The 23,811-nt window shown below is 46.5% G+C and overlaps 1 protein-coding gene and 1 non-coding gene across 10 annotated transcripts in view; both read right to left on the reverse strand.

Moving 5' to 3' along the window:
• The window catches only part of PRRC2B (proline rich coiled-coil 2B), a 46,481-nt gene that overhangs the window by 4,997 nt on the left and 17,673 nt on the right, over positions 1-23,811 (reverse strand). For 4 of the 9 annotated variants that reach the window (XM_058853839.1, XM_058853838.1, XM_058853840.1 and 1 more), the window contains exons 6-31: positions 22,932-23,075; positions 22,062-22,303; positions 21,588-21,709; positions 20,967-21,109; positions 20,286-20,376; positions 19,674-19,866; positions 18,982-19,297; positions 18,185-18,375; positions 15,587-15,791; positions 14,659-14,878; positions 11,974-14,025; positions 11,645-11,844; positions 10,835-10,980; positions 10,273-10,414; positions 9,590-9,669; positions 8,700-8,891; positions 8,366-8,560; positions 7,853-7,939; positions 6,824-6,928; positions 6,048-6,240; positions 4,770-4,867; positions 3,995-4,122; positions 3,145-3,382; positions 1,574-1,750; positions 809-900; positions 170-290 (exon numbers count right to left, since the gene is read on the reverse strand). In XM_058853839.1, the coding sequence (XP_058709822.1) occupies positions 170-290; positions 809-900; positions 1,574-1,750; positions 3,145-3,382; positions 3,995-4,122; positions 4,770-4,867; positions 6,048-6,240; positions 6,824-6,928; positions 7,853-7,939; positions 8,366-8,560; positions 8,700-8,891; positions 9,590-9,669; positions 10,273-10,414; positions 10,835-10,980; positions 11,645-11,844; positions 11,974-14,025; positions 14,659-14,878; positions 15,587-15,791; positions 18,185-18,375; positions 18,982-19,297; positions 19,674-19,866; positions 20,286-20,376; positions 20,967-21,109; positions 21,588-21,709; positions 22,062-22,303; positions 22,932-23,075 (6,113 nt within the window). Of the gene's footprint in view, positions 1-169; positions 291-808; positions 901-1,201; positions 1,298-1,573; positions 1,751-3,144; positions 3,383-3,994; positions 4,123-4,769; positions 4,868-6,047; positions 6,241-6,823; positions 6,929-7,852; positions 7,940-8,365; positions 8,561-8,699; positions 8,892-9,589; positions 9,670-10,272; positions 10,415-10,834; positions 10,981-11,644; positions 11,845-11,973; positions 14,026-14,658; positions 14,879-15,586; positions 15,792-18,184; positions 18,376-18,981; positions 19,298-19,673; positions 19,867-20,285; positions 20,377-20,966; positions 21,110-21,587; positions 21,710-22,061; positions 22,304-22,931; positions 23,076-23,811 lie in introns of those variants that run through there. The other 5 variants (XR_009279209.1, XR_009279210.1, XM_058853842.1 and 2 more) reach the window with 5 other exon arrangements.
• Positions 5,733-5,813, reverse strand: LOC131586809 (small nucleolar RNA SNORD62). Its single transcript, XR_009279241.1, has one exon. It is a non-coding gene; the product is annotated as a small nucleolar RNA SNORD62 (small nucleolar RNA).

A 23,811-nucleotide genomic window follows, 5' to 3' on the forward strand; every position in this document is an offset into this window, starting at 1 on the left:
CTCAGTAAAACACCCACCTACCCAGGGGAAGAATACCATCTCCCACATGGAGCTTCAGTTACACAGACCTTTCTGCCTTGCTGCCTTCTCCTTTGCAGCCCAAGGCACAAGCACAACAATGTAGAAGAGCAGGTGTTTTTGGGCTGTACTAAGAACTCAGGTACACTACCTGTTGTACGTAGTGTCCTTGCACAGAGCCCATGCTCACTGCTGGTCCCGACGGCTTCCCGCTGGGGCTGGCAGAGCTAGGCCTGGAAATCGAAGAGTCGACAACATTCATGGAGTAAATTCTACAATGGAATGACAGCCTTATTCATGTGTGAAAGAAAAAAAGACAGCAAAGTAGCAATAGACAGGGCACAAATCTGCGCTGTGCAGATCAGTAAGCTCCACAGTCCAAACGGCAGCACACGGGTTGGGAGAAAAAAAAAAATTAGTGTCCCAAAAGCCTCAATGATCTGATGTGTCTAGACATGAGCACTCCCCTCTTCAGACCATAAACATTTATTCAGTGATCCTCAGATTTCCCACCTTCACAAGGAACAAAAGCACACACCAATTCCAACCTGTCTTTGAGAGTCAGTGAACAAGTAACTTCATGCACTTCCCAAAAAGCACCGGGTCAGATACACACACGGACCCACACCCAAAATGAAAACCATGATGACCATGCATTTAGATACTAGTATTTGGACTGAAGTGAGCACGTTCTAGACATGAAAACCCAGGTGGATCTTGTACAGTGATGATGGGTGTATCACATGTTTCTGTCCCCTCCTAAGGAGCCCAGGTTCTGTGAACGTCTCACCTGTACGTGTGTGGGGACGGTACAGACCCTCCGGAGGACATGCTCTGTTTACCATCGGAGAAATGAAACCCTTTCATTTCCATCTGGGAAGACTACAGAGGAAAATGAGTGAGACAGAGAGTAGCATCTTTGCATTCACAAATCACTCATTACTTCATATAAACACTAAAGCCAAATCTTTGCCCTTCTCCCCATCATGCCCATTAAAAGAAGCAGTATTTTTCAGGTGAAGAAAGTGAGGCTTGTAAGTGAAATAATCTGTTTCTATTAAAGCACCAAGCCAGCAGCACAAGCAAATACAGAACCTGAAAGTTAACTGCTGTGCTCTCTCTCCCCTATAAGACGACAAATTTATGATATGAATCCATCAAACCAGACATGACATTAATGTACCTACTCAAATGGACAAGCTTCACAACAGAGTGAAATATCTGGGCAGTATTCCAACTGTGTCTGGAGCTCACCACCCCTCAAGCACTCTGGGGAAACCTGTGTAAACATGTAATAAAACTGGAGACTCCAAACTGATCAAGGCAGGATGTGGCTCCCTGGAAACAGAATGATGACCAGCAGCAAAACCTGAAAACTGCTGGCTTGTGCTTTGGAGATGAGGGGAAAAGGGTTCCTTCATTTTAACAGCAATCCTTGGCTTGGATATTTAAGGATCCCAAACAAGCCATTCTCCCCTTTAACAAGCAAGGAGTAAAACTTCAACGCAGGAGGGGTTACTGAATGCCATAAGCAGCACCAGGAGTTAATCCTTACCTCCCTGCTGGCAGCAAGAACAGAAGGCTGGGATCCAGGAGGGAGGATTCTTCGGGGAGCTCCTACAGGCAGGTTTTGCCCCTGAGGAAGCTGGATGGACTGTGGCAGAAGCAGGGGCTGCTGGCCAGAGCCGTAGCGGGGCAGAGGCAGCTGGGAGCCAGGCACAGGCATTGTCAGCTGTGTGACAAGGACATGTAGTTACCTTAATGGCAGTAACAGTCTCGTGCTTGACATGCTGCCTCCCAATACCCTGAAAGCACAGCCTTGCCAAAAGGAAGCTCCCAAACAGTGCGGTCCGGCACGGAATAAACGCAAACGACTGTAACAGAGAGACTTCGACACTGAAATGGATATTCTGGCAGTGCTGCCAGCACCCTTATCAGCTGAGTTTTTAACATGCCACCAAGTTAACCTAACTGCCCGTGGATGAGGGCTTTCCTCCATTCCTAGAGCCCAGTTTCCCAGTCTTCCTCACGGTCACTTCATGAGTCTGCATTCCCTTCATACAATGGCAGTGTCAGACAGTGCAGCGTCAGGTGCCTTGTTTTTACCTTTGAAAATCTCCTACACTCTTATACCAAAACATTTTGAGGATTGGACATCCAGAGAAAGCGATGGAGACCTCAGTTCCATGTTTCACAGTGAGCTTCAAACCAATGATGGACATAATTAAGAGCAATTATGAAAAATATTGTAGCTTGGGGCTGACGCACCTCCTGTTCCCTCTGATTTTCTCACAATTGCTGGATTTGGGAGGTTCTATCAACACTTTAGAACAAATAAATAAACCAATCTAAGGCTGGCAAAAGAAACCAAGTTACTCGCTTATGATGGATAAAGCATTTCTTCAAATATTTAGTTTGCCAGTTTTTTCCGTATTTTCCTCACCTAAGTTACTTTCAGGATTAACTCTTTATGTCAGTCACAACATAAAAATCCCTCTGAAACAAAAAATAAACCTTAACAAGTTGCACAAGATAAAAGTAAGATGAGTTTAATAAAATTATCAAATTTCTCCAGAGAATCAGAGCACATGCCCACAAACACAGCTATGCTCACAGCAGAATTCAATGTTTTTATGTGAACCATGCTTTATTAAAACATTTTCACACATTGAAATTCCTGTTAGGATTCTATCAAACAGATCAGCTGAAGTTGTAAATGAGACTTGGACGACAAATGAACTGAGAAGACGGATGAGCCTTTAATACAAGTTCCTAGTTGCCCTGGAAGCTGAGGTGACGGGAGAGATGACTGGGATTTGGCTCTCAGAAGTGGTGCTTTTAGGACAACCATTGCATCATGGCCTCCTATGCATGCAGCACTGGAAGGTCTGACTTCCAAGTGACAAAATTACATCTCAGCAGGGACAGTCAAGATATTAGCAATCATCTCTTTAAATAAGGTGCTGCATATGTGAAACCATGGTTCACAGAACAGTGTCTTGGGGAAATCTTCCGCCTCTTTACAAAGAGTTTAGTTCAGACAGACATGTTACAACCCATTCTCAGAAACAAGTGGCTGTGAATTAGCCTGGACCAAAGGAGTGGCTCGCCAGTCCTGCTCCTAACCTGTGTGAGCTGAGAGTCCATCATCTGGGAGGCTCCCATACCAGCCTGGTTTATCTGCCCCTCATAAACCAGTGCCTGGCTTCCATTCATGGGCTGATAGGGGGACCCAGACTGGGTTTTCACCACCTCCAAGGGCTGCATGCCTGGGAAGGCGGAATATGGAGGCTTCAGAGCAGTGCCTCCTGTCAGGACCATGGTGCTGGGCTGGGACAGACTGGGGTGCATGTACACCTGAGACCTGCAGGAAAAAAACATGCTTCAGTCACTATGCACAAAACCTTTGGAGACTGTACAAACACAGCCTGCCAAACAGTATCTGGCCTGCCATCAGTTCTCAGACAACTAAACTGACAGCTTAGAAAGAAGCTGTGATGCCATTTTCCATTTCAACTACCAGGATTTTTTACTTCCACTCTTAAGAGCTTTTACAATCATGTCCTTGTGTTGCCAGAATATTCAACAAACATTGTGTAGTATCTAATATTTATGTTCCAATATCCCACACAACCACCTGTGGATTAGCAATTAAAGGAGGATTCAGGTTACCTAAAGTCTGCAGCAGTTTTGCAAAGCAGGAAAAAACCAGAAGTTAAAGATTCCAACAGCTCTAGCAAATAAAGAAGTTTGGTTTTTTTTGTTTCTTTTTTTAAACCTCAGTGTTCAGGCTTTTGAGGCATTAATTCAGATTTTTCATGCTCATGCTCCCTACACTGGCACTGTTATTAGGGGAAGGAAACAGCATTTGAACAAAGGGGAAAGGGAAGATGAGTGTGGGTATCTGATCAATGTACACATAGATCAGGAACATAAAAGAGAAAGCCCCAAGGAAAGAAAAACAGAAAACAGTTACCTGAAGGGCTGTATGGAGCTGTACATCTCCTGGGACTGGGAAACAGGCAGACCACCCCTCAGTCCAAGCTGAGCTTGGGCCTGTAAGGATGTGTGGAGGGAAATGGGAATCTGTTGAGCAGCAGCAGCCTGCAGAAGAAATTAATATAACTGAGAAGTACAAGAGAAACCAGAAACTCTCCAAGGCTGTTAAAAACCCATCAGTTTCCTGCATGAGACAATCTGCAGTGACAGTTACCTACACTTGGCCTTTACCCAGCCCTGCATCATTCCCCAGCACAGCAGCACTGCCAAGGAAGACACTGCACAGGCACCAAGAGGTCGATGCCTGCAAGAGGCATTTGATAGATATGAGGGAACCAACATGCTCCTCACACAGAGAAGGCAGTGACAATCCAGCTCTCACCTGCCTGTACTCTACCTTGAAAGAGCTCTCCCCAGCCCTATCAACAAACAATTTTACTAGTGAAGTTACTCATTATTATTGACTGGCTGGGGAATTCACTGGAAGTCACTTCATCTCACAACAGGCCTCAGCGTCTGCTTCAGTTAAAACCAGTCCAAGGGCACTGGTACAGAAGGGAAAGAACTCCTCAACTTCCTCCCTTCAGTTTCACTAACCTCTGACACCCACTGGGAAGTAGCATTCAAGGAACCTAAAGGGAGCCACATCTAAGTTCCTTTGGGCTATGAAAGTGAAAAATTACTCCTTGTTTCTTGAATGCCACCCTGAAGAATCCTTGAAATACCACTTGCAAGCTGTACTGCTCCCTTACCTGTTGGTAGCTTTGCTGCTGAGGTATCGTCTGAGGGACCAGGCGGGGCTGACTTGCAAACACATGGCCATCCAGGTACAGGGGTGGAATATGGTTACCTGGACATCAGAAAAGACAGGCTGTAAATTCAAGGTTCAGGGGAGATGCAGGCGCTGTATCTGCAGGTCAAGACTATTTCCTATCTCTCAGCAAGTTAGTGTAAACATAGTACCCCATTCAGAAGATGCTGTAAAGCTCCTAAATCCACATACCAACATCTGCAGTAGCAGGAGGAGAAATAATCATACCTTTCTGTAAGAGGCTAAATGTAAACCTAGGTTTCCCACCTCCACAAGAGTCAGACACTAGCAGTTCAGAATTTGGTAACCTGTACTCAAAACTAAATGCCAGAAATCTGCTCTGCAATCATCTCATGTTTGCAGGGACAGAAAGAGCAAACACGGCGTTTAAGGCCTTTACACATGAGATCTAAAAGCCATATTCACCCCAAGGGTGGCACCAATTAGTAACTGCTGTGCCACTCCTGTGCTTTTGTGCAGATCTGAACCAAAGGATTAAGCAGCAAGTTTAGGATGGGTAAGGAAGGAAACCACCTGACTTGGAATGACCTGTTTACCAAGTGGAAGCTAATAACAGACTCACTACACATTTCACTCTCTTCTTGAACTGAGACATGAGAAAGACAGTGCATACATGAGAAACCCTTTGGGACCCAGAAGTCATCCCATGGAGAGAACCTCAATACAGTTCCTCTTTCCAGATGCTCTCCCCTAATTACACACACTAACATGACTGAGTTAAGCTTTTCCTTTAACTAAAAGACAGCAACACCCTCCCCCTTCCCAGAGTTCTGTGCACTGCAAGCCAGTTGTTGTTTTGCTCCAAGTAAAATGTTCAGAACCTATGACTTCAATGGCAAAACAAGCAGAGGAATGGCTTATAGTGATATTGGGACTGCAGAAACCTCTTAGCCATAGGTCTCCTCCCTTCTATTCTACTGGGCACACAGTAAAGGATAAGCAAGATCTATTGAGACATCAGAGACTTGCCACTACACAAAGAAAGCTGTCCTTGTATTAAGCTTTCACCAGCCACATTCTTCAAAGCGGGGAGACAGTCCCTCTTTCTGTCTTGCCTGACTTGTTAAGAATCTGTCAAACACCAGACAGTCAATCTCTACACATAAACTCTTCTCACCATGCTCTCATCTACCAGAACCAGGGGATGACTCCCAGATAACAATCAGACAATGAAAATGCTGCTGCAGTTTGTAGGTACCTGGGATAGATGCAGAGGGTGCTACGGATGCCACAGGCATAGGAGGCATAGAAACTCCACCAAAAGAGCTGTAGCTGACACCGTTGGAAGCTCCAACACTGGAAGGAGGCTGGATGCCTGAGCCTGCACCTCCTGGGGAGTTCTGTTCTGGTAAACTCGGAGAGTTTTCCCAAGCTTTACGAGCAGACTCCATCTATGGAAACGAAGAACAATAACTACACACAGTTCAAACAGGGAGGACATTACCAAAGCCTACAGCTGCTCATCTGTGTCCTATGAGCTCAAATTCACTGTACTCTAGGCACAGTGGAAAACTGGCAGGTCTGAGGTCAGGGGGTTCTACAACGATTTGTAATGGACAAGAATGCTTCACAAATACTCAAACCCCTTGGTATTTGCTGAGCTTCTCAGGTTTGGGCTGGAGGTGTTTTTTGTTTTGGTTTATTTGGTTTTGTTGTTTGTATGCTTCAGTGGGTTTTGTTTGGTTTCCCCCTCTCTTTACACCACCAGACTTCCCAGGATCCCTGAACAGCCACCTTACCCAGTACTGAAATAGGAAAGCTCTGTTGCACTGGTTCTACAATTGGCAAGGACTTCCTGCATTCAGGACTTAAAACACACACCCTAGCACTCATGTTGAATAGCACATATGCACAACTTTCACAAAAGCTAACTGAAGTGTAGCAATACCTAACAAAATACTGTGGGAAAGATCTTCCCACCTTCATTACTCTGCCCACAGAGACATGGTATCCACACACCTTCAGCCTCCTTACCTTAAGAGTAAGGTCTGCAGTGGGGAAGGACATGGGGTTCAGGCCGATGCAGCGCTGGAGGTGATGATCCCTTCGCAGGATGGGAATAGACTGTGTTAACCCTGCCTGAAGGGAGAGTCATAAAAGGAGAATATCTGTGAACTCTTAGGAGAATGTTATGAGCCACCAAAGCTAAAAGAAGTTCAGCTAGGCAGCTCCAGTAACTGCATGTCAAAGAATTCAGTCCCCAGTCATACTGCAGGAGGCAAGTACAGTGTTCAACCCATTCCACTCTTGCAATAAAGGAAGCTTTGGTTATGTGCAAATACACTCCTCTACAGTGAACTATACCAATTTTCACTTAAACTTATCAGTTTGATCCAGTAACTTCCACTTGTAGAAGAGTTCTCCTTCCTGTTCCATACTTAAAAACTACCTGAGTGTTAGATAAAACCTGTTTCTGAAGAGAAACACCCTTTAAGACAGATCTCCAAAATCAAAACCAAACAGCCTACTAACTTAAGACATTTCAAAAGCAGCTTTGTGTGTGTCTAACACTGCTGTCTACAGCTAAGCTACCAGCTGAGCTTTCAGTATGCTCACTTTCACACAGAATAATGAAATACCCAGATGGCTGTAATACGCTGGGAAATCTCCAAAAAGGCCTGACCACCATGTTACAGTTCTCTGCCTTGCCATGGTAGATGAAACCTTCTGAGGAAGCTGGGCAGTCAGGGTCTAAACATGTCACTATCTGCATCATGACCATGTCCAACACGTGTATGTCCTGGGGGAAGAGACTGGTCATCTCAGAGATGGCTTTACACAAGTCACCATGATAATGAAGTTGCTCTCTACATTACTTCTGAGTTTGTGACACTCATTTTACCAAGGTATCTTGAGATTTCCATTTTGGATTTCAGTGACATGTGCTGCCTAACCATGAAATATGAAGTCAGATGTAAACATGCTTGCTCTCTTTGGAAGCACCTGAAGTTTACCTAAGGATTATCTCCAATGAATCAATGTCAAAAGTAAAAAAATACTTACATTACTGGCCAAGGCATCCTGCAATTTGGTGACAGGGTTAGCTGCAGTGCCAGAGGCAGAACCAGGTGGCAAGCTGAAGTCAGAGTCCTGAAAAAGCAAAACACAAAATTTAAATCCAGGTCCATGCGCCAATCCCCTCTGCTTTTCATGGTTAATGACTCTAGCCTGAATTATGACGCTACAAACTAAAGACTGATCTCCAGTAAGCCTCGCTGCAAACAGCAAACACTTCTCAGCACTCAGCAGCAGGCAACCCCCAGAGGCATACAAAAGCTTGGCTGTGATTTTGTCCCTCACCTCTGTTACCACCCCCAGTTGATCCTTGGGACAGAATTTCCAAGTGGATACTACATGTTGCCAGGACATCCTGAGTACCTGGTCTGTGTCAGTAATGAAATCTAAGGCAAACCTACAGGTGGAAGCTTCCTCTAAATAATCCTTCTGCCTCAAACCACTTTTCGTGTCTCAAAAAGATCAAATCACCAAGAAGATAAAATTAAATTCAGTCCTCACTTTAGGATTTACTCCAAATTCAATGGGTGGCACGGGAAGTACAGAATCCACGTGAATTTCCACCCCATTAACAGGGGGAATATTCCCTTCCAGCCGTTCCGTTCCCTCCGAACCCTTTCTGTTTTTCAGGGAGCGTTCGTTGCCGATTGGTCCAGGCTTGTGTTCCTTGTTCTGTCCTGAGCCTTGATCTGAATCCTTAACAGGAAAGCAGAGAGGCTGAGACACAAAGACCAAATAATCCAATCTCAAGCCTTAAAAATGCTATCAAGAACAACACAACCACTTCACAAGGTCTCTCACTCTGCGCTCTGGCTTGGCTGCGAATCCAGATTACCTTTTTATCAGTTTGCTTCTGCACTTGCTCCTTCTGGCAGTCAGGCTTTGGGTCCACCAGGCCAGCCCCATTCATCTCCTCTGGTTTGAGGGTGCCATATGGAGAACTGCGCTGAGAGGAGGTTGCGGAGGATTCCCGAGACTCCGCGCTCAAGTCAATGCCACTATCCCCCTGGCTGCCTTTAAATCCCTGCTATGCAAAGCACGAAATGTGTTAAAGCCCCGGACTCCAACCCAGCGCCACCACGGAAAAAACATCCCAGAAAACAGCAAGACCATGTCCCTTTTTCAAATCACCGTCCTGGTTAACTGCAAAGGAGTTGGGCCTGACCTGCAGCACCTCTCAGCTGCTCCTTCAGCTCTACAAAGCCCTGAGACAGGTGAACTGATACACCAACCAGACCATGGCTTCAGAGCAAGGAAATGTGTCCCACAGAACAACCAGGCTGAGATAGCCAAACTCACTCCACATGTAACCCAAACCAAACTTGAACTCTTGGTCTCCAGAGGTGAAGTGTTCAGGAACTCCTCTGCCCTCCCTGCATTAAGGCTACAGCTACACGCTGCTCACAGGCACAAGGCACAAAGAGGACCTATGGCATTCCATCCTCCTTGACCACAGTCTGCACCCAGTGATGAGCTTTACCCTGGAACAGCTCTATCACACAGTTACTCCAGATTTATACCCACACAACACCAAGCTGTGCTTGGTTCTCTAGGTCAAGATCTGAACAGCGTCAAGCTCAAATTAAAACTGCAGAGACAGTTTAAAATGGCACAAGCAGAGCTGAAGAGTCACTAAGCACAGATGGAGCAATGAGAAGCATAAAAGCCACTTGCATTAATACTTTATACACACAATACCTGAAGGGCACCTTAGGTGCCACTTACCTCGGTGCTAGACTCAGTACCATTAAAGGTATTTACAGGCTTGCTCCAGGAATCGCTGCCAGGAGACTGAACAGAAAGTGCTGGAAGAGAATGGAGGGCAGTGTTCAGCTGCTTGAAACACAGCTATGAGCACATCCTGTACACATTACACCAACAACCTTCCATTTCTAGACATGAGAAAGGGTATTTTCATCACTTCAAAAAGTTAAGTGTGGCCCAGACATCTGAGATGTGATGCAGCAGAGAACACAGGGTTGAGAGTAGAGAACAAGGGGGAGGTTTCTTAGGGAACCGAACAACAGGAGAAAGAAAGGTCAGAAAGAAACAAGGGAGGCACTAGCTGTTCAGGGCTAGAGATGAGAAAATGTAGGAAAGCAAAATAAGAAAAAGTCTGAAGTAGATCCAGCCCAACCAGCTATAAAATGCTGTATAGTAGGATCCTGATGTGAAACAAAGACCCAAGAAATAGATTAGGAGACTGACACGGCCAGCAACAGGAGGAGGATGGCTGAACAGTAGAGCTCATAACAGAGGCTACTCCACGTGTCTGCCAGCTCCCCTCTGACTCCCAGCATCAGACAGGAGAGGGCTGTCTCCTCTGAACCATGGACCCCATCATTGCTGCACACCCCAGAGGCCTCCAGCTCTGTGAAACCCTTTGGAACAAAGGGATCCAAGCCTACCTGGGCTGTTGCTCTCCCAGATCTCTGTGCCCAGACTGTTTCCAGACACTGTTACATCGCTCTGCTCCAAGCACAGGCTGTTCTGCTTCTTAGCAAATCGCGGTGGAATGCGCGACTGAAGGACACGGGCCTTGGCTGGTGCCTGTGACAGGAAAGGCGCAGGTGTCAGACTGGGAGACTCCCTCAGTCTAACAGGACTGGAAAGAGCTGCCTTTTGCAGCAACACAGTGAGAGTGCAAAATCCTCCACTGCTCCTGCTCCCCAATATCCCACCCACTACAGACAACAGCTGGCTTAGAGAGTCAAGCTGCTTTGGATGAAGACCACTCTAGAAACTTAGCTCCCAACTGACAATTCTGCTGCAAGCCAGGGAGAGTCAGAAATCTCCCTTTTAGACCAGCAACTCTAAATATATTTCTGGGGCCCAAAACAGGATCTGTACCACTTTGGCACTGTCAAATATATGTTTTTCTGTTCATACAAACACTTTCTGGAGCCCTGTTTCTCTGACTGCAATCCAAACCATCTAACAGGTCCAACTTTTTTGCCTCCCATTCCTCACCTGAGCAGCCTGCTCCTTCTTCCTTCGCTCCTCTTCCAGCAAACGACGCTGCTTTTTAGTAAGAACTTCAATGAAGCCTTCCCCTGCCACAGAACCAACTTCATTCTCTTCTGCTGTGTTTGACACCCGATTATCAATGATGGTACCTGAACAAAGCACACAGGGGAGAATACAGTGCACATGTGTGTGCATATAAAGCTTTATAATTGCAATAATTTAAACAGTGTGCTCCAAAAAGGATCGATGCCACAATAAGTTCACCTAGCAACATCACAGCTACATTTTGAAAACAAAATCATCTGACATCTACTAGCCACTTTATCTTTCAGAACTTTGCTGTCTCCTCTGTTTTAGGATGAGCACACTTCAGCTGGAGAGCTTGGGAATGGCAGCTGTGTCATAACTCGGGTAACTTTCTTTTCAGAGATACTCATTTCTTGCCTCCCTGCCATTAGTTCGGCATCAAATTCCCCACTCTGGATGCTCTCCCAACTTCCTTCACACAACAAATTTCAAGCCTAAAAATACATTAGCTTCTTAGAGAGAAATACAGAAATATTCTTTCTAAACACAAAATTTCTAGAGAAGGAACATTAGAGACGCTGTCAGGCCTGGCTGAAAACTTTGTGTTTAAAATTTAACAATTTTACCTTCCATGTTTTTCTATTTAGATACACAATAATTTTCTTGCTTCTGTAAATAAACGGAAAAAAGCCCCTGATTTGAAAACTACACTGGATTGAATCAGTCTGGCTTGAAGTCAGCCATAATGTTATCCTCTTAAAGAAACAAATTAATCAAGACACTCACTTCCATAACTCAGTTCAAACTGTGACAAGGCATCTCCTTTCTCATTTGCTCTTTGTGCAGTGGATTTGTGCTCCTTCTCTGGCTTTTTACCTGGCCCCTCAGCACTCTCTGAGTTCACGTGGGATGCCCTATCCAAGCTATAAATGGAGTGGCTGCTCCCACCACTGGTGTTGCCAAGACCTCCTCCTTCTTCTGGAGACCTATGCAGAAATAAGGGAAAAGATTTCGTTTTGTCAGTAGAATGCCAATAGAAGTCACAAGAATGCATGGGGTGTACACATCCACTCTTTCAACATCTGCATACATCAAAGATCAGAAAACAACTTTACCTTTTGCTCTTTATCAGAGTCCCATTCTGCTGGCTCTCGTATCTGGAAGCTGCTCCCACACCAGTCCTGACAGACTGCTCTGCAAACCCTGCCAGCTCAGCCTTGCGGCTCTGCCTGTCCACCAGTGGCCTCTGGCTTGAAAAGCTCCTCTTTGCCAGTTCCCTCTTCTCTCCCAAGCTCCCGGTGCCGAGGCCACCCTCCAGCTGGCCCTCGCTCTCTGGGACTCCATCTCTTCTCTCCCGCCGCTCGCTGAAGTCGCTGCTCTCAGATGCTGTCTCCCACTCCTCATTGGCATGGTCTGAAGAGTTCTGGTAGGAGAGCTCAGGAGAGCGTCTGCCCGAGATGCTGCTCTTCTCTGCAGTGCTCAGCTTGGGTCTGCCTGGCCATTGGCTGGGAAGCAGATTAGGGCCTCCCTCCTCAGGGTTCCACTGCCCGACCGATTCCCTCTCCTGCCTGAGGCGCCTGAAGCGTGGGGGCTTGTCCTGGCGGGGAGGACGCCGCCTCCTGAAGGGCCTGTTCTCTATGTTCTCCTGATCCGCTGAGTAATCCTCCTGGAAAAAGTGCCTTTTGTCATCCAGATGACTCTCATCAAAAACCCGGCTGGAGAAGGAATCCGTGTGTTTGTAAGAATCCTGAATGTAGTCCCTGTCAGACTGCTGCCTGCTCCCAAAAGCGTCTGATGGAGACGTGTGGCTGTATTCCTGCCACCCTCCTCCCCCACTCCTGCCTTGCCATTGGGTGGGCTCCTTACCCATGAACCCCCTTCGTCCATAGCCAGAGTTGCTCAGTCTTGGCGGCAGTGATCTCCCAAAAGCTCTTGGAGCCCTCATCTTAGGATCCAGGCTATTGTGATCATCTGAATAGATTTTGTTGGACCTCCAAGACTCTTTGAAGTCTCCCTTTTTCAAATCACTGTCCTCTCTGTCTAGCACAGAGCCTTCATTGCTGTTCTCTGAGCCCCTCTGCCGGCGACGCTTGGGGAGCTCCTCGTACTCTGACCCTTCACTGTGTGTCTCACTAGCAATCCGGCGCCTTGGTTTGCCTCTGGGGAAGTCCTCTGGTTGATTGAACTCCCGGAGCCCTCGGCCCCGGCTGCTCCTCTGGTTGTTGTTGTAGACTCCCCTGCTGCTCACAACCGTGCCTCGGCCTCTGAAAGTGAACTCTCTGAAGCCTCTCCCTCGCCCACGCCCTTGACCTCGCCCACCGAAAGCTTGCTCCTCATCAATGAAGATCCAGTTGTTTCTTTTCGTGGGAGGGAGATCGCTGCTCTCTCTGGATAGTTTGTTCTCCCAGGTTCTTTCTGGTTTCTCCTCTTCCTCCTCCTCCTCCTCTTCTTCCTCTTGGGATTTCTCAGCCTCTCGTGCAAGGCTGGTTTGGGAAGAACCCTTGTCATCCAGCAAGTAATGTGTGGAGTTCAGCAAGGCAGCAGAGTCATCTGACTCATTTTCTACCTTCTCTTTCAGTGGGCGTGAGCTGTCCTCTCCCTCCAATTTAACCTTCTCCATCTCCTTCTCCTTCTCTTCCACCTTGAGGGCTTTCAGGACTGGTTTTTTAATGGGGCCTGACCGGCGTGTCCTCCCCATCTGCTCCTGGTGCTGCCCGCTGGTGTTGCGGCTCTCAGGAGCCCACTCTGCTGTTTCTTCAGTGGCCTGTTTGGTACTGGCTCCTTCTTTCTTCCATGGGTCAGCACTGAATGATTCCTCGTCCCGAGGTACTTCTTCAGCAACTTCTGCTGCTGTCTCCACAGGTTTCTGATGGTGGCTGATATCCCAACCATTATATTCAGGTTTCTTCTCTGCTTGGATAAAATCAGGCTCAAGGGGTGAACACCTCAGGTTCGCATGGCGGCTGCCAGCAGGACAGGCTTCCTGCACACTCTCCTGATGCTGGAACAAGAGATCCTGGCCTATCCTCTGAGAAGGCAGGCAGCTGTCAAAGTCTGCTTGGGCCTTCTTGTCAAAAGCATTCAAATACTCCTCCCCTCTCTCCTCAAAGAGATCTCGCTGAGTGCTCAGACTCTCCGGCCTTCCAGAAGCAGAGTAATTTTCATTCCTGAAAGTTAACAAAGGAAACAAACAAAGGAAAGTCAGGTAATGCAGAGCACAGCACATCTCCAAGGGCCCAGGCTGGATACAAGAGGTGAAAAGAAGAAAACTGAAGTTTATGCTAAATCATGGGGCAATGAACCTGTAAATACCAAAATGTTGGGCAGAACTGCTATGGTCCCAGGCTGTACTGCCTGGTTTGTTAAATCAATGCATGATGAATAAAACAGTTCCTATGATGGGCAGCAAACCTAAGAAATGAAGGGAGATTTAACCTCCAATGATGCGGAGACATGAAAACAACAAAATTTGTTTTAGAATGTCCAAAGAAAGTAGGAGACAAACTAGCAAGCATCAGACTTTTTGACTCATTGTTTTTTATACCTTCCCATGGAGGTGACAAGTCCCCCTCTCCCTCCAAACAGGCTCCAAGCTGGTCAGATAGAAAACTTCTGAACAGCTCAGTCTGTAAACACCTCCACAGCTGAAACACTCAGGAGTGTAAGGGTGCTCCCAGATCAGTACCTGGGCTTGTTCACAGACATCTTTCAGGCCAGCTCTACAACTGCTTTTCAGTAGATGGCTTACAGCAGCACCTCCCATCCCAGCATGCATGAGGATGGGGGAATTCTGCACTCACCTGGCATGTAGCCCCTCCATGCTCATGTTGTCAGTCTGTTTTTGATGTGACAGGGAGTATCCTTTGTTCTGCAGGGATGTGTAGCTGTCCTGGCCCCACACTGGCACAGGATCCAAGGGAGCTGTTTTCCTCTCCACCTGCCCTGCCTGACAGTTCTGATCTTCGGATCGACAGCTGCTCCCACCGATGGGGTCCTGCTGAATCATGGGCTTCATAATTCCTGCTCATGACAGAGTTCATGCTGTTAGCACTAGGATTTCACAGACAATCTCCTAGCCTGACTTCCCTTCCTTCTCAGGAAGCAGGCAACTGCAGCCATGGAAATCTCCCTTGTAAAGGGAAGCCTATGCTTGGAAAATGCACAGCTGGGAAATACACCTGGAGTGATACAGAAGATGACACAGTTCTCAGAGCTCAGCCCACACAGACACTATACAGCATCACTGGCTTGGGATCAAGCAATCCACAAACTCCAGGGAATGATTTATGCATCCTGATGTTTACTTCACACCTCTGAAGATCAGTAACACGATAGGAAGGCACAAAGTGCACACAGTTCAGTAGCAACAGAGTTTCTCAATCACATTTCCTAAAAGGGGTCTATTAAGATTTCACATGATTTCAGTGACTCCAAAACTCATCCTTCTCCTCCAACAGGCAAGATCCCTTTCCTCCAAGGGGCAAGATCAGTCACTAAGGTCACAAAGCAGTCAGGGAAGGTCTCCCACTGCAGTGCAGAGAATGGACAGACACATGTCCACATGTCTTCCCTCGCAGTCTCCTACCACTTCCCACTGCAACCAGCTTTCTCATCCCCAGAGAAGGCATGCCAGCCAGAATGCAAAGTCTGGACAGAGGTTAAGAAACACAGCAAATTTCTAGATATGAACCAACTCAACAGCCAAGATAAACACTGACAACACCTCACCTGAAGGGTGAAGGGCTGAAGGGTAGAAATCCACAGGGGTGCGACTCTGGGCCATGCGAGGGTCCATGTAGGAGGGCATCATCATCCAGCGGGGATCAAAGCCGAGCATCTGCGGGTGCGGTGGGTAGAATGTCCGCTGGGGATGGGAGTGGGATGGGGGAGGATAGACCTGCTGCTGCCAGTGCTGCATCTTGTACAGCTGCTCCTGCAGGGAAGAGGATGGGCCATTGGACATGGTTGTGGTGCCAGGAATCACGCTGACGCACTGGTCAGCCAAAGGGAAACACATGTCATCCATCAAAGGCTCAATCCCTAATCAGATGGGAGGGTACAGCAGAGAGGAGTAATTCACTACCAGCTGGGAATGTGGCAGTTGTTATTCTGTAAATACCAGAGCAGCCAGACTATCACTGTGGACCAGGCTATGTGACCAAACACATGGGATCAGTTTTAAGACAACAATTTGCATCTTCTCAACACTCCTATCAATACAGGACAGCTTCCTGTCAAATGCCACTTCATAACTGGAACCAAGTACTTTAGAAGATGATGCATTTTTCAGAAAATGCATCTCTAATTTATTTAGTGTTTGTACACATATATATATATATATATATATGAGTTCCACCCTTTAGCTTAACAAATTAGATAAAAACAACCTTAAACCACATTAAGAGAGATATTAATATTTTAGTGTTTCCTGGGCATCCTTCAGAGACAGGCTGGCACTTGCAGGTTGTTTCCTCATCTCCCACATGACCAGTCCACCTTCCTGTAGCTGAGGACTGTCACGATGTTAATTTGATTTGACATTTAACTTTTGCTGATGGTCCAAAAAGAATATATATTTGAAGGGAGTTCTGTGTACTGAAGAAAGCTTTCAAACACTAAACATCTCCAATTAACAAGAAATGCTTCTGCTTACTTGTCAAATGTGCCACTGTATTTTCTGCTAAGCTAAGCTTATAACAGTGTCAGATACTGTAACTGTTTATTAAAAAAGCCAATCCCCAACTGCAGAGTAAAAGAGACACCTTTAAATCTGAATCTGACACATCATGACAGCAAGAAAGGCTCTGATAAATGCAGACTATATCTACATTACCTACTCCTGTGATACCTTGGTATTTCCTGCACAATACCAACACTTTTCCTTTTTATTCTTTTCATGGAGCTACCAAATACAAGCCAGCCAAAACATGTACTGCCTCATACATACTAGCATCATAGAGGATAAGAGAAAATAAATTTTCACATTCTTCCAGCAGCAATGACCTGTGGTATTATTAGTGTGACAGCAAAGACATCCAATTCTTTTTAGTTTAAGAGCATCTCTTTTCAAGAGTAACATTAAGCAGCGTTTGCTGCTGTACATCTGAATCATGAAAATGTCAACTGCTGAGCAACGAGCACAAGGAACATCCATAAAAGAGCAATTACTGAGCAAAAGCCAATTTGTGAGCTCCTCACTAAGATCTGCAGCAGCGTTGATTATATCCCATTTCAAGTGGTTATTTTATGAAGAATGGCAATTAACTTTACATTATCTGAAGCCTTAATACTTTGTCCCCTGGTTTGGCTCTGCTGCCCAACAGAGGCTCAGTGCATCTGGCGGCAGAACTGCACAGCACGTATGGCACATACAGCACTGAAAGGTCAGGCAAGAGCCAAGATGCACAAAGCAGTTCAGCTGATGTCTCAGTGCCCCAGAAGAGTTTTCAACGCAACAAAAATTAAACATTTAAGACCAAGTATGTTTATGGAGCAAAGAAAATCTTCTGAAAGAGCCTCGCAGAAAAAACCCAAGTAGGTATTTGATGATAGCAAAGGACCAGCCCTCTCCAAAGGCAGGAGGTGGAAAAAGAAGTGTGCCACTCCAGAACTCCCTCCAAGTCCATAAGCAGTCCAGCAACTTGCCAACCTAAGCAGTTTGCCCCTGGCAAGCAAATGGCTGCCCATAGCTACAGTACTAAAGACACAGCAAGTGCTGAGTGAAATGGAAGCAGCTGAACCCCAAGGGTTTTCCCTCGTCCTGTGTATTCAGGCACTGCAGCAGTGCTGAGGAACAGCAGCTCATCTTGTGCCAGAGAGTAACAAGAGATGTTCATCAGCTTCTATGCTAGCCCAAGGAACAGAAGCTTCTCTGGGCCAGGCCTACAAAAGCACCAAGACAGCCACTGATGCGCCCACGGTTTTGGATGTGGGAATATCCCCAGCTTCTCCTACTTATTTGCAAACTGGAGTTCTGCCACAAACCACACAGTCCTAAGAGTTCCCATTGTCAGGAGATGCTCGGACAACCATGCAAGACAAGTCAACATTTCTGACAGCACTGTATTTTTCTCCCAGGCAAGTGACAAACCTGGTTGAGCCCTATCCACAAGAGCTCCAGCATCACAAGGTGCAAGAAAAACTCATGTAGCCCACACAGAGCCTTTTTACCCAATCACACAGGATAGTTCCACAATCAGAAGTACTGAAAAAGGCCAGAGTAAAACCCCACTTATCTCCTCCCAGTCCAAACACTGATGGTGTCGAGAACTGAGCAAACACAGTAGTTTTAGTGGGGGTCTAGAAAATGGGTTGTGAGCCATTTACCTGCTGCTGTTGCTGCTGCTGCCTCTGGAACCGTGGGGGAAGAGACTTCTGGTATTTGTTGAATTCTTGTGCTGGTGAGGGAGCTTCTCTGAGCTCCTCCTCACTGCTGCTTTGGGCTGCTGCTGCTGGAGCAGGACTCTCCTCTTCCAGATAGCCAGCAGAGGCATCCTGCATGTGAAACTCAGGCGCTGCTGCAGAGAAGAAAACAAGCCATGATCACGTTCATGACAGAGCTGGGAGTGCACCACCACCACACAACATACACAGGCGTGGGCATGTCCTGACTGCAATACATGGCTGAACCTTACTACAATCATACACAGCACATCCTTTATCTTGACAGCCCTATAGAGAGTTTTGTCCAACTCATTTTAATGATAAATTGTGAGATCCTCCTTTGCTATCAGCCTTCTGCTTAAGCACTGGGGAGAAAGTCCTTTTCCCCTGTTAGCCCTTTAACATGCCAGCACTGGTTTTCTGATCTGTGGCCACAAGCACTTAATATTATCATCCAATCATGAGAAGCCCATGAGGCCCATTCCAACAAGGCCTCTGCTAGCACAGCTCACTGAGCACAGATAAAGGCAACTAAAGAAGTTTGCATTTATTTTAATAACTTTTTTTATTTAATCAACCTTTGTCAACAACACCAAATACTCTGCAGAATACAAGCAGCAGCTGATCTCTCAAGGGCACCTGAATGCTCCCTCCCAGGAACTCCACCACTCCAGGTAAGAGATCAGCACAATGGCAAAAAAAGCAGTTTTTACAGGGTGAGGCAGGCAGTGTTTCTGTACCTTTACGGAAAGCATGGCCATTCTCTTGTGCAGTGTTTTTCTCTGTGCTGGGAGGTCGCACATCTTCATTCTCTGTGTGCTTCTGTGTCTCCCCACTCTTCTGAGCCAGTTTGCACTTCTGATCGAGTTGCTTGAGCTTTGCAGCGCAGGCTGCCAGGCGCTCCTCCCTGGCTCGCCGCTCCTCTTCCTCCCGTCGCCTCCTGGCTCTCTCCACGGCCTCAGAGATCTCAGAGTGCACAAACTTCTGTCTCACAGGCACCTTTTCTTCTTTATCCTCGAGGGACTGCTGTCTGAGACCACTTCCTGGCGCAGGCTTCTGCCAGAGAAAAAAAGATTTCTCCATAAGCATGACCCAATTAACTCCTTTACCTTGAGATTGGCATCCCATACTGATGATATCATAACCCCTTCTGACTCCCTCTCCTCTATCCTCAAGCACAAATCCCCCTGTTACTTGCAAGAGTTATTGCTATTTGGTTCAGTAACTTCATTTTCTCACTGACAACCCCACTGTTCTGGACCAACTTCAATTTCTTTTCCCTAGTGGAAGTGCTACACAGATAGATTTCTCTCCAGGTGGATATAAACTAAGAACAGGAAAATTCATCAGCATCACATTTCTAATAAAATGTCAAATTGGACTCTTAAGGATAGTGATGGGTTTCCAGCTCACCCACATGAGTTCAACCTACCTGGTATTCTGAGGAAGAGCTCCAGCCATTCAGCTTCCTCGGAGGCTGCTGTGAATCCTGCACTTTCCGGACTGGCCGGGACAAGCCAACTGAATCATTCCAATTCTTTCCTTCCTCCAAGGTGTGCTTGACATCTGCACTGTCTGCTGAGCTCAGGGACAACTGTCGCTGCCTTCTGGGATCCCAGCTGTTCCTGTCACATAAACAGCTTCATTATTGCATTTGCTACTTGCCTCAAAAAGCACCTGAAGCCTCATCAAGTGGCAAAGGCAACAGATTCTAATAAAAACAAAATATCAAAAAAACACAAAACAAAACACAGAAAAACAAAAAAACAACAGAACAAGTGACGTGCTTCTCTTAAGGTGCATAAGGATCAACTCCATTATTGTGCAGAAGGGTAAAGGTGAGAAAAGAGGAGGAAAAAAGCCTGACAAACTGGCAGTCAGCTGCTAGACCTACAACCACTCAAACACTGCCCAGTAAAATCAATAAAGTCACAGGAACAAATGAGAGGGATCAAGACTCCACATTTAGAACAAGTTTTTAAAGATCCTGGTATTGCTCACTTTTACTGAAACAACTGCAGGTGCAAATAGAGTAACTTCTTACCACTTCTGTCGTCCATCTTTAAGAGTTTCTTCCTCTTCTTCATCTTCACTAAACTTTAGTTTCTCAGAGTAATCCACTTCATCGTGAATGCCTACAAATGCAGCATTGTAGAAGGGAAAATGGACTTATGAGAGGAAAGAAACAGGTCCCTTGTCCTGATAAAGCTTATGCCCCCCCTTTAGCACTAAATTACAGGACACACAGGCTTGGCATGAACTACTTGCGAAGCCAAATGTCCAGCACTGGTCCTGGAAATCACAGAATAGCCTGGGTTGGAAGAGATCTTAAATGTCATCTACCAACCTCCCTCAATGAGCAGGGACAACTTCAAGAAATGATGGGAGCAGTGTGGACACACACTATTGAACAGCTGGGCTGGTCCCAGAGAAGGAGCAGTGAACAGCCTGGGAGTGGGGGCTGCAAATGAGGAGACAGTCACCAAGCCAGACTGTGTGCATTTGGATACTGAATGCTGTGACTGAAAAGGCAGGACTAACTCTCCTTCCCAGCACCCACAGTGCTATCCCTCCTGCTGTGCTTGGTGTTTTCAGATCTTAGGAGTCTTCAGATCCAGTTCCTTGAGCACAATGTGATGGAAGGATCAGAAGGATCCATTGTGTCATCATTTACACCAACAGGAACTTCACAACTACACAAAGCTCAAGCATGAAGGCACTTTACCTGCCCATCCATCATCTGCATCATTATCCAGCTCATCCAGCCCCTTCAGGTTCTCTGCATTGATGATGGTGGGCCGAGGCACTCGCTCCATCTGCTGCCGAACTGGGCGTGTTGGGCGAGACAGGCTGAGCCTGTTCTCTTTTCTGCAGGAAACCACAGAATTGGTAAGAAACAGCAAAAAGAAAATCAAAGAATGCAGAGCTCAGTTTGTAACACTGAATCAGTCCTTTTCTACTACGCACTTACATACAATGCATCAAGATTACACTGCAATACATTGCGAGACTTTCTCTCCCTGTCCAGCAGTTTCTTCCCTTTGTCTACCTGGTACCAATTCCTAGAACTTACAGATCAGAGCTGCAACCCCTCCAGTCCAGGATCACACACCAATTCCCATGTCTACCTGTTCTTCAGACACACAATGCTCACAAGCCTTGCAGCATTTCAGCTGTTGTTGTAGCTGGAGAAAAGCACTGCTGCTTTGGCTAAAAAACGGGTTTCCCCTTTGGTGCCTGCCCTTCACACACGCAACTGCATCCTTGGCCCAAATTCTTGCCTAGTTTAAAGTTCATGTCACATTCTGAACATGTGTCTCAAGTGGGAAAGTGATGGCAGCCTTACCCATCCTGGTCATTCATCTGGAATTGTCTGAAAGGTACCCGGGGCTCAAGCCGAAGCTGAGGAACAGGGAAAGACCCTCGGTCCAGTGATGCAGGGGTCTCGGATGGCTGTTGTGGACACATCTGAAATGAGGCAGAGCAGAACAGCCTGATTTTTCTTCTTGCCACAGGAAGGTTTACCCAGATTAGGTTACAACATGTGCACGGTAGCTGCACCCACACAAAGGGGAAGCAAACATTTCACAACAGGCCACATGCTAATGGTTCCCTCTCCAGCTCCAGAGGGAAAGGGACAACTTCTCTTTGGGCTGAGCAAGGCTGCACTATACAAACTAAAAACATGTCAAGTGAAGGATCCCTGAGCAAGCTGTGGCAGCCAACGGAGATCCCAGAAAACACATCTCAGCTAACTTCAACCCCAGCCTTATATTAAGAATGAAAGGCTTCACAAAGGTGTGGAGAAAGGGTCACTTACAAAAGCAGGTAGCATGTCATGGTACGTGGGTGGCTGGTAGACGTTTCCCATGAACTGTGAAGCCCCTTTGCGGACGGGCTGAGCTGGGCGGAGAGACGGCTCCTTGGGATCGCTGGCGCTCGCTGAGGAGGGGGCCCCGTCTCCAGTGCTGGAGGTCTTGCTGCCCAGCTCAGCAGGGGAGGCGGTCAGAGATGTGGCAGAGGTGACGTTCCTCCCACCGCCCTCCCTCCAACTGGTGACATCTGGAAAAGAGGTAATAATTATGTTAATATTTGTAAATGCTGGCAGCCACTCTTCCAGAAAGTCTCAAAACCTCAACTATCTGGTCAAGCCCTAATTACTCCAGGGTTGTAGCAAAATATCAAGGACCAAGAAAAATTTCCAACTGTGTTTATTTTCTTAAGAGAGGAGCAGCATCAGCTGTTACTATGTAATTGCTGCACCAGCTGTGTCCTAATTTGCCAATAAACCTGAACTCCTACCAGAGTGCTCCCCATGTCCACAGTCCTTACCCTGCTGAATTAAGGCCAATTAGATGCAAGAACACTCAAAGAGAAGCCACACACACTAATCACTGTGGCTCCCCCAGCCCAGTAAGGGGGCTGCTTTCCAACATCACAAAGCAATTTTTATTTAACAGTGTAGTAGATGACAGTCCATACTTGGCTGTCTGGACCACAGAACATCAGCACCACATGCCAATCTGTGATCATCTGCTAAGCAGCCTGACACATGTAAACTAGCAAAAGATAAAAGGAAATGTAAGGATGCAGATCTTGGTACTACTGTGAACTGGCACCCCCTGAACAAAACAGAGTCAACAGGGCTACTGAGCTGGGATAAGGCAGGAAGACACAATCCTTCACTCACTCTGGGGGCGGAGGCTTGGTCCTGGCCCATACGACGGATCTAAGGCGCCCTTTTCTTTGCCAACCTTGTCCTGCTCGCCAGCTGCTTTCAGCGTCGGAAATTCCTCGGGAGAGAAGGATAACAGTCGGCTTGAGGCCCTTGAACCTGTCAGACAAATAAGTGTGGGACTCAGAGAAGATATTTCCACTGTTTCAACTCCCTTAGGAGATCAGCCTGGAAATGTGTTTCCTGGGAATCTGGGCCTCTGGCATATTAAAACCCAGATTACTATCATACCAGCACCTCACTTCACATCCCCAACACTCTCAGACACTGTCACCAACACAACAACACATGTCCTCACCCAGCACTCCCACACCCGGGATCTTAATTTAAATTCTCACATTCAACAAAGTCAGTGAACTTTCTCAGCATCATATTATTTTTGTGAAGTACAGAATTCAGACAGAGGCAGAGATATAAATTCTGCAAGATCACTCATAAATAATACCCTGCTATCAAGTATTTGACATTTCTACTCAGACTCTTTTTGCTCAGACCTCACTCTACCAGGGCAGCCTATTGTTAAAATTTCTGTCGATGCATCAGTGAAACACCACAGGTAAGAATAGATCTATGCTCTCCTTCCTGCTGCAGCAGTTTCAAGATGCAGATCACTGGCCAGATCAGGCAAGGTTCATTTCTAGTCACCAGTAAATTGTCTTGCTGAGTCATCAGTCACCCCAGAACAACAGTTCTCTGTCAGTTCTAAAGATCTGCCAGTGACTGGAACACGAAACACAGCAATTCTCCTAAATCTGTTGGCAAGATAACACTGAATAAAAGGAAATTACAACCATTACTGTACTGTTACACATTAAAAGAATTGCTTTTTTTGAGA

The sequence above is a fragment of the Poecile atricapillus genome, chromosome 20 (assembly GCF_030490865.1).
Source record: "Poecile atricapillus isolate bPoeAtr1 chromosome 20, bPoeAtr1.hap1, whole genome shotgun sequence".
Lineage (NCBI taxonomy): Eukaryota > Metazoa > Chordata > Aves > Passeriformes > Paridae > Poecile > Poecile atricapillus.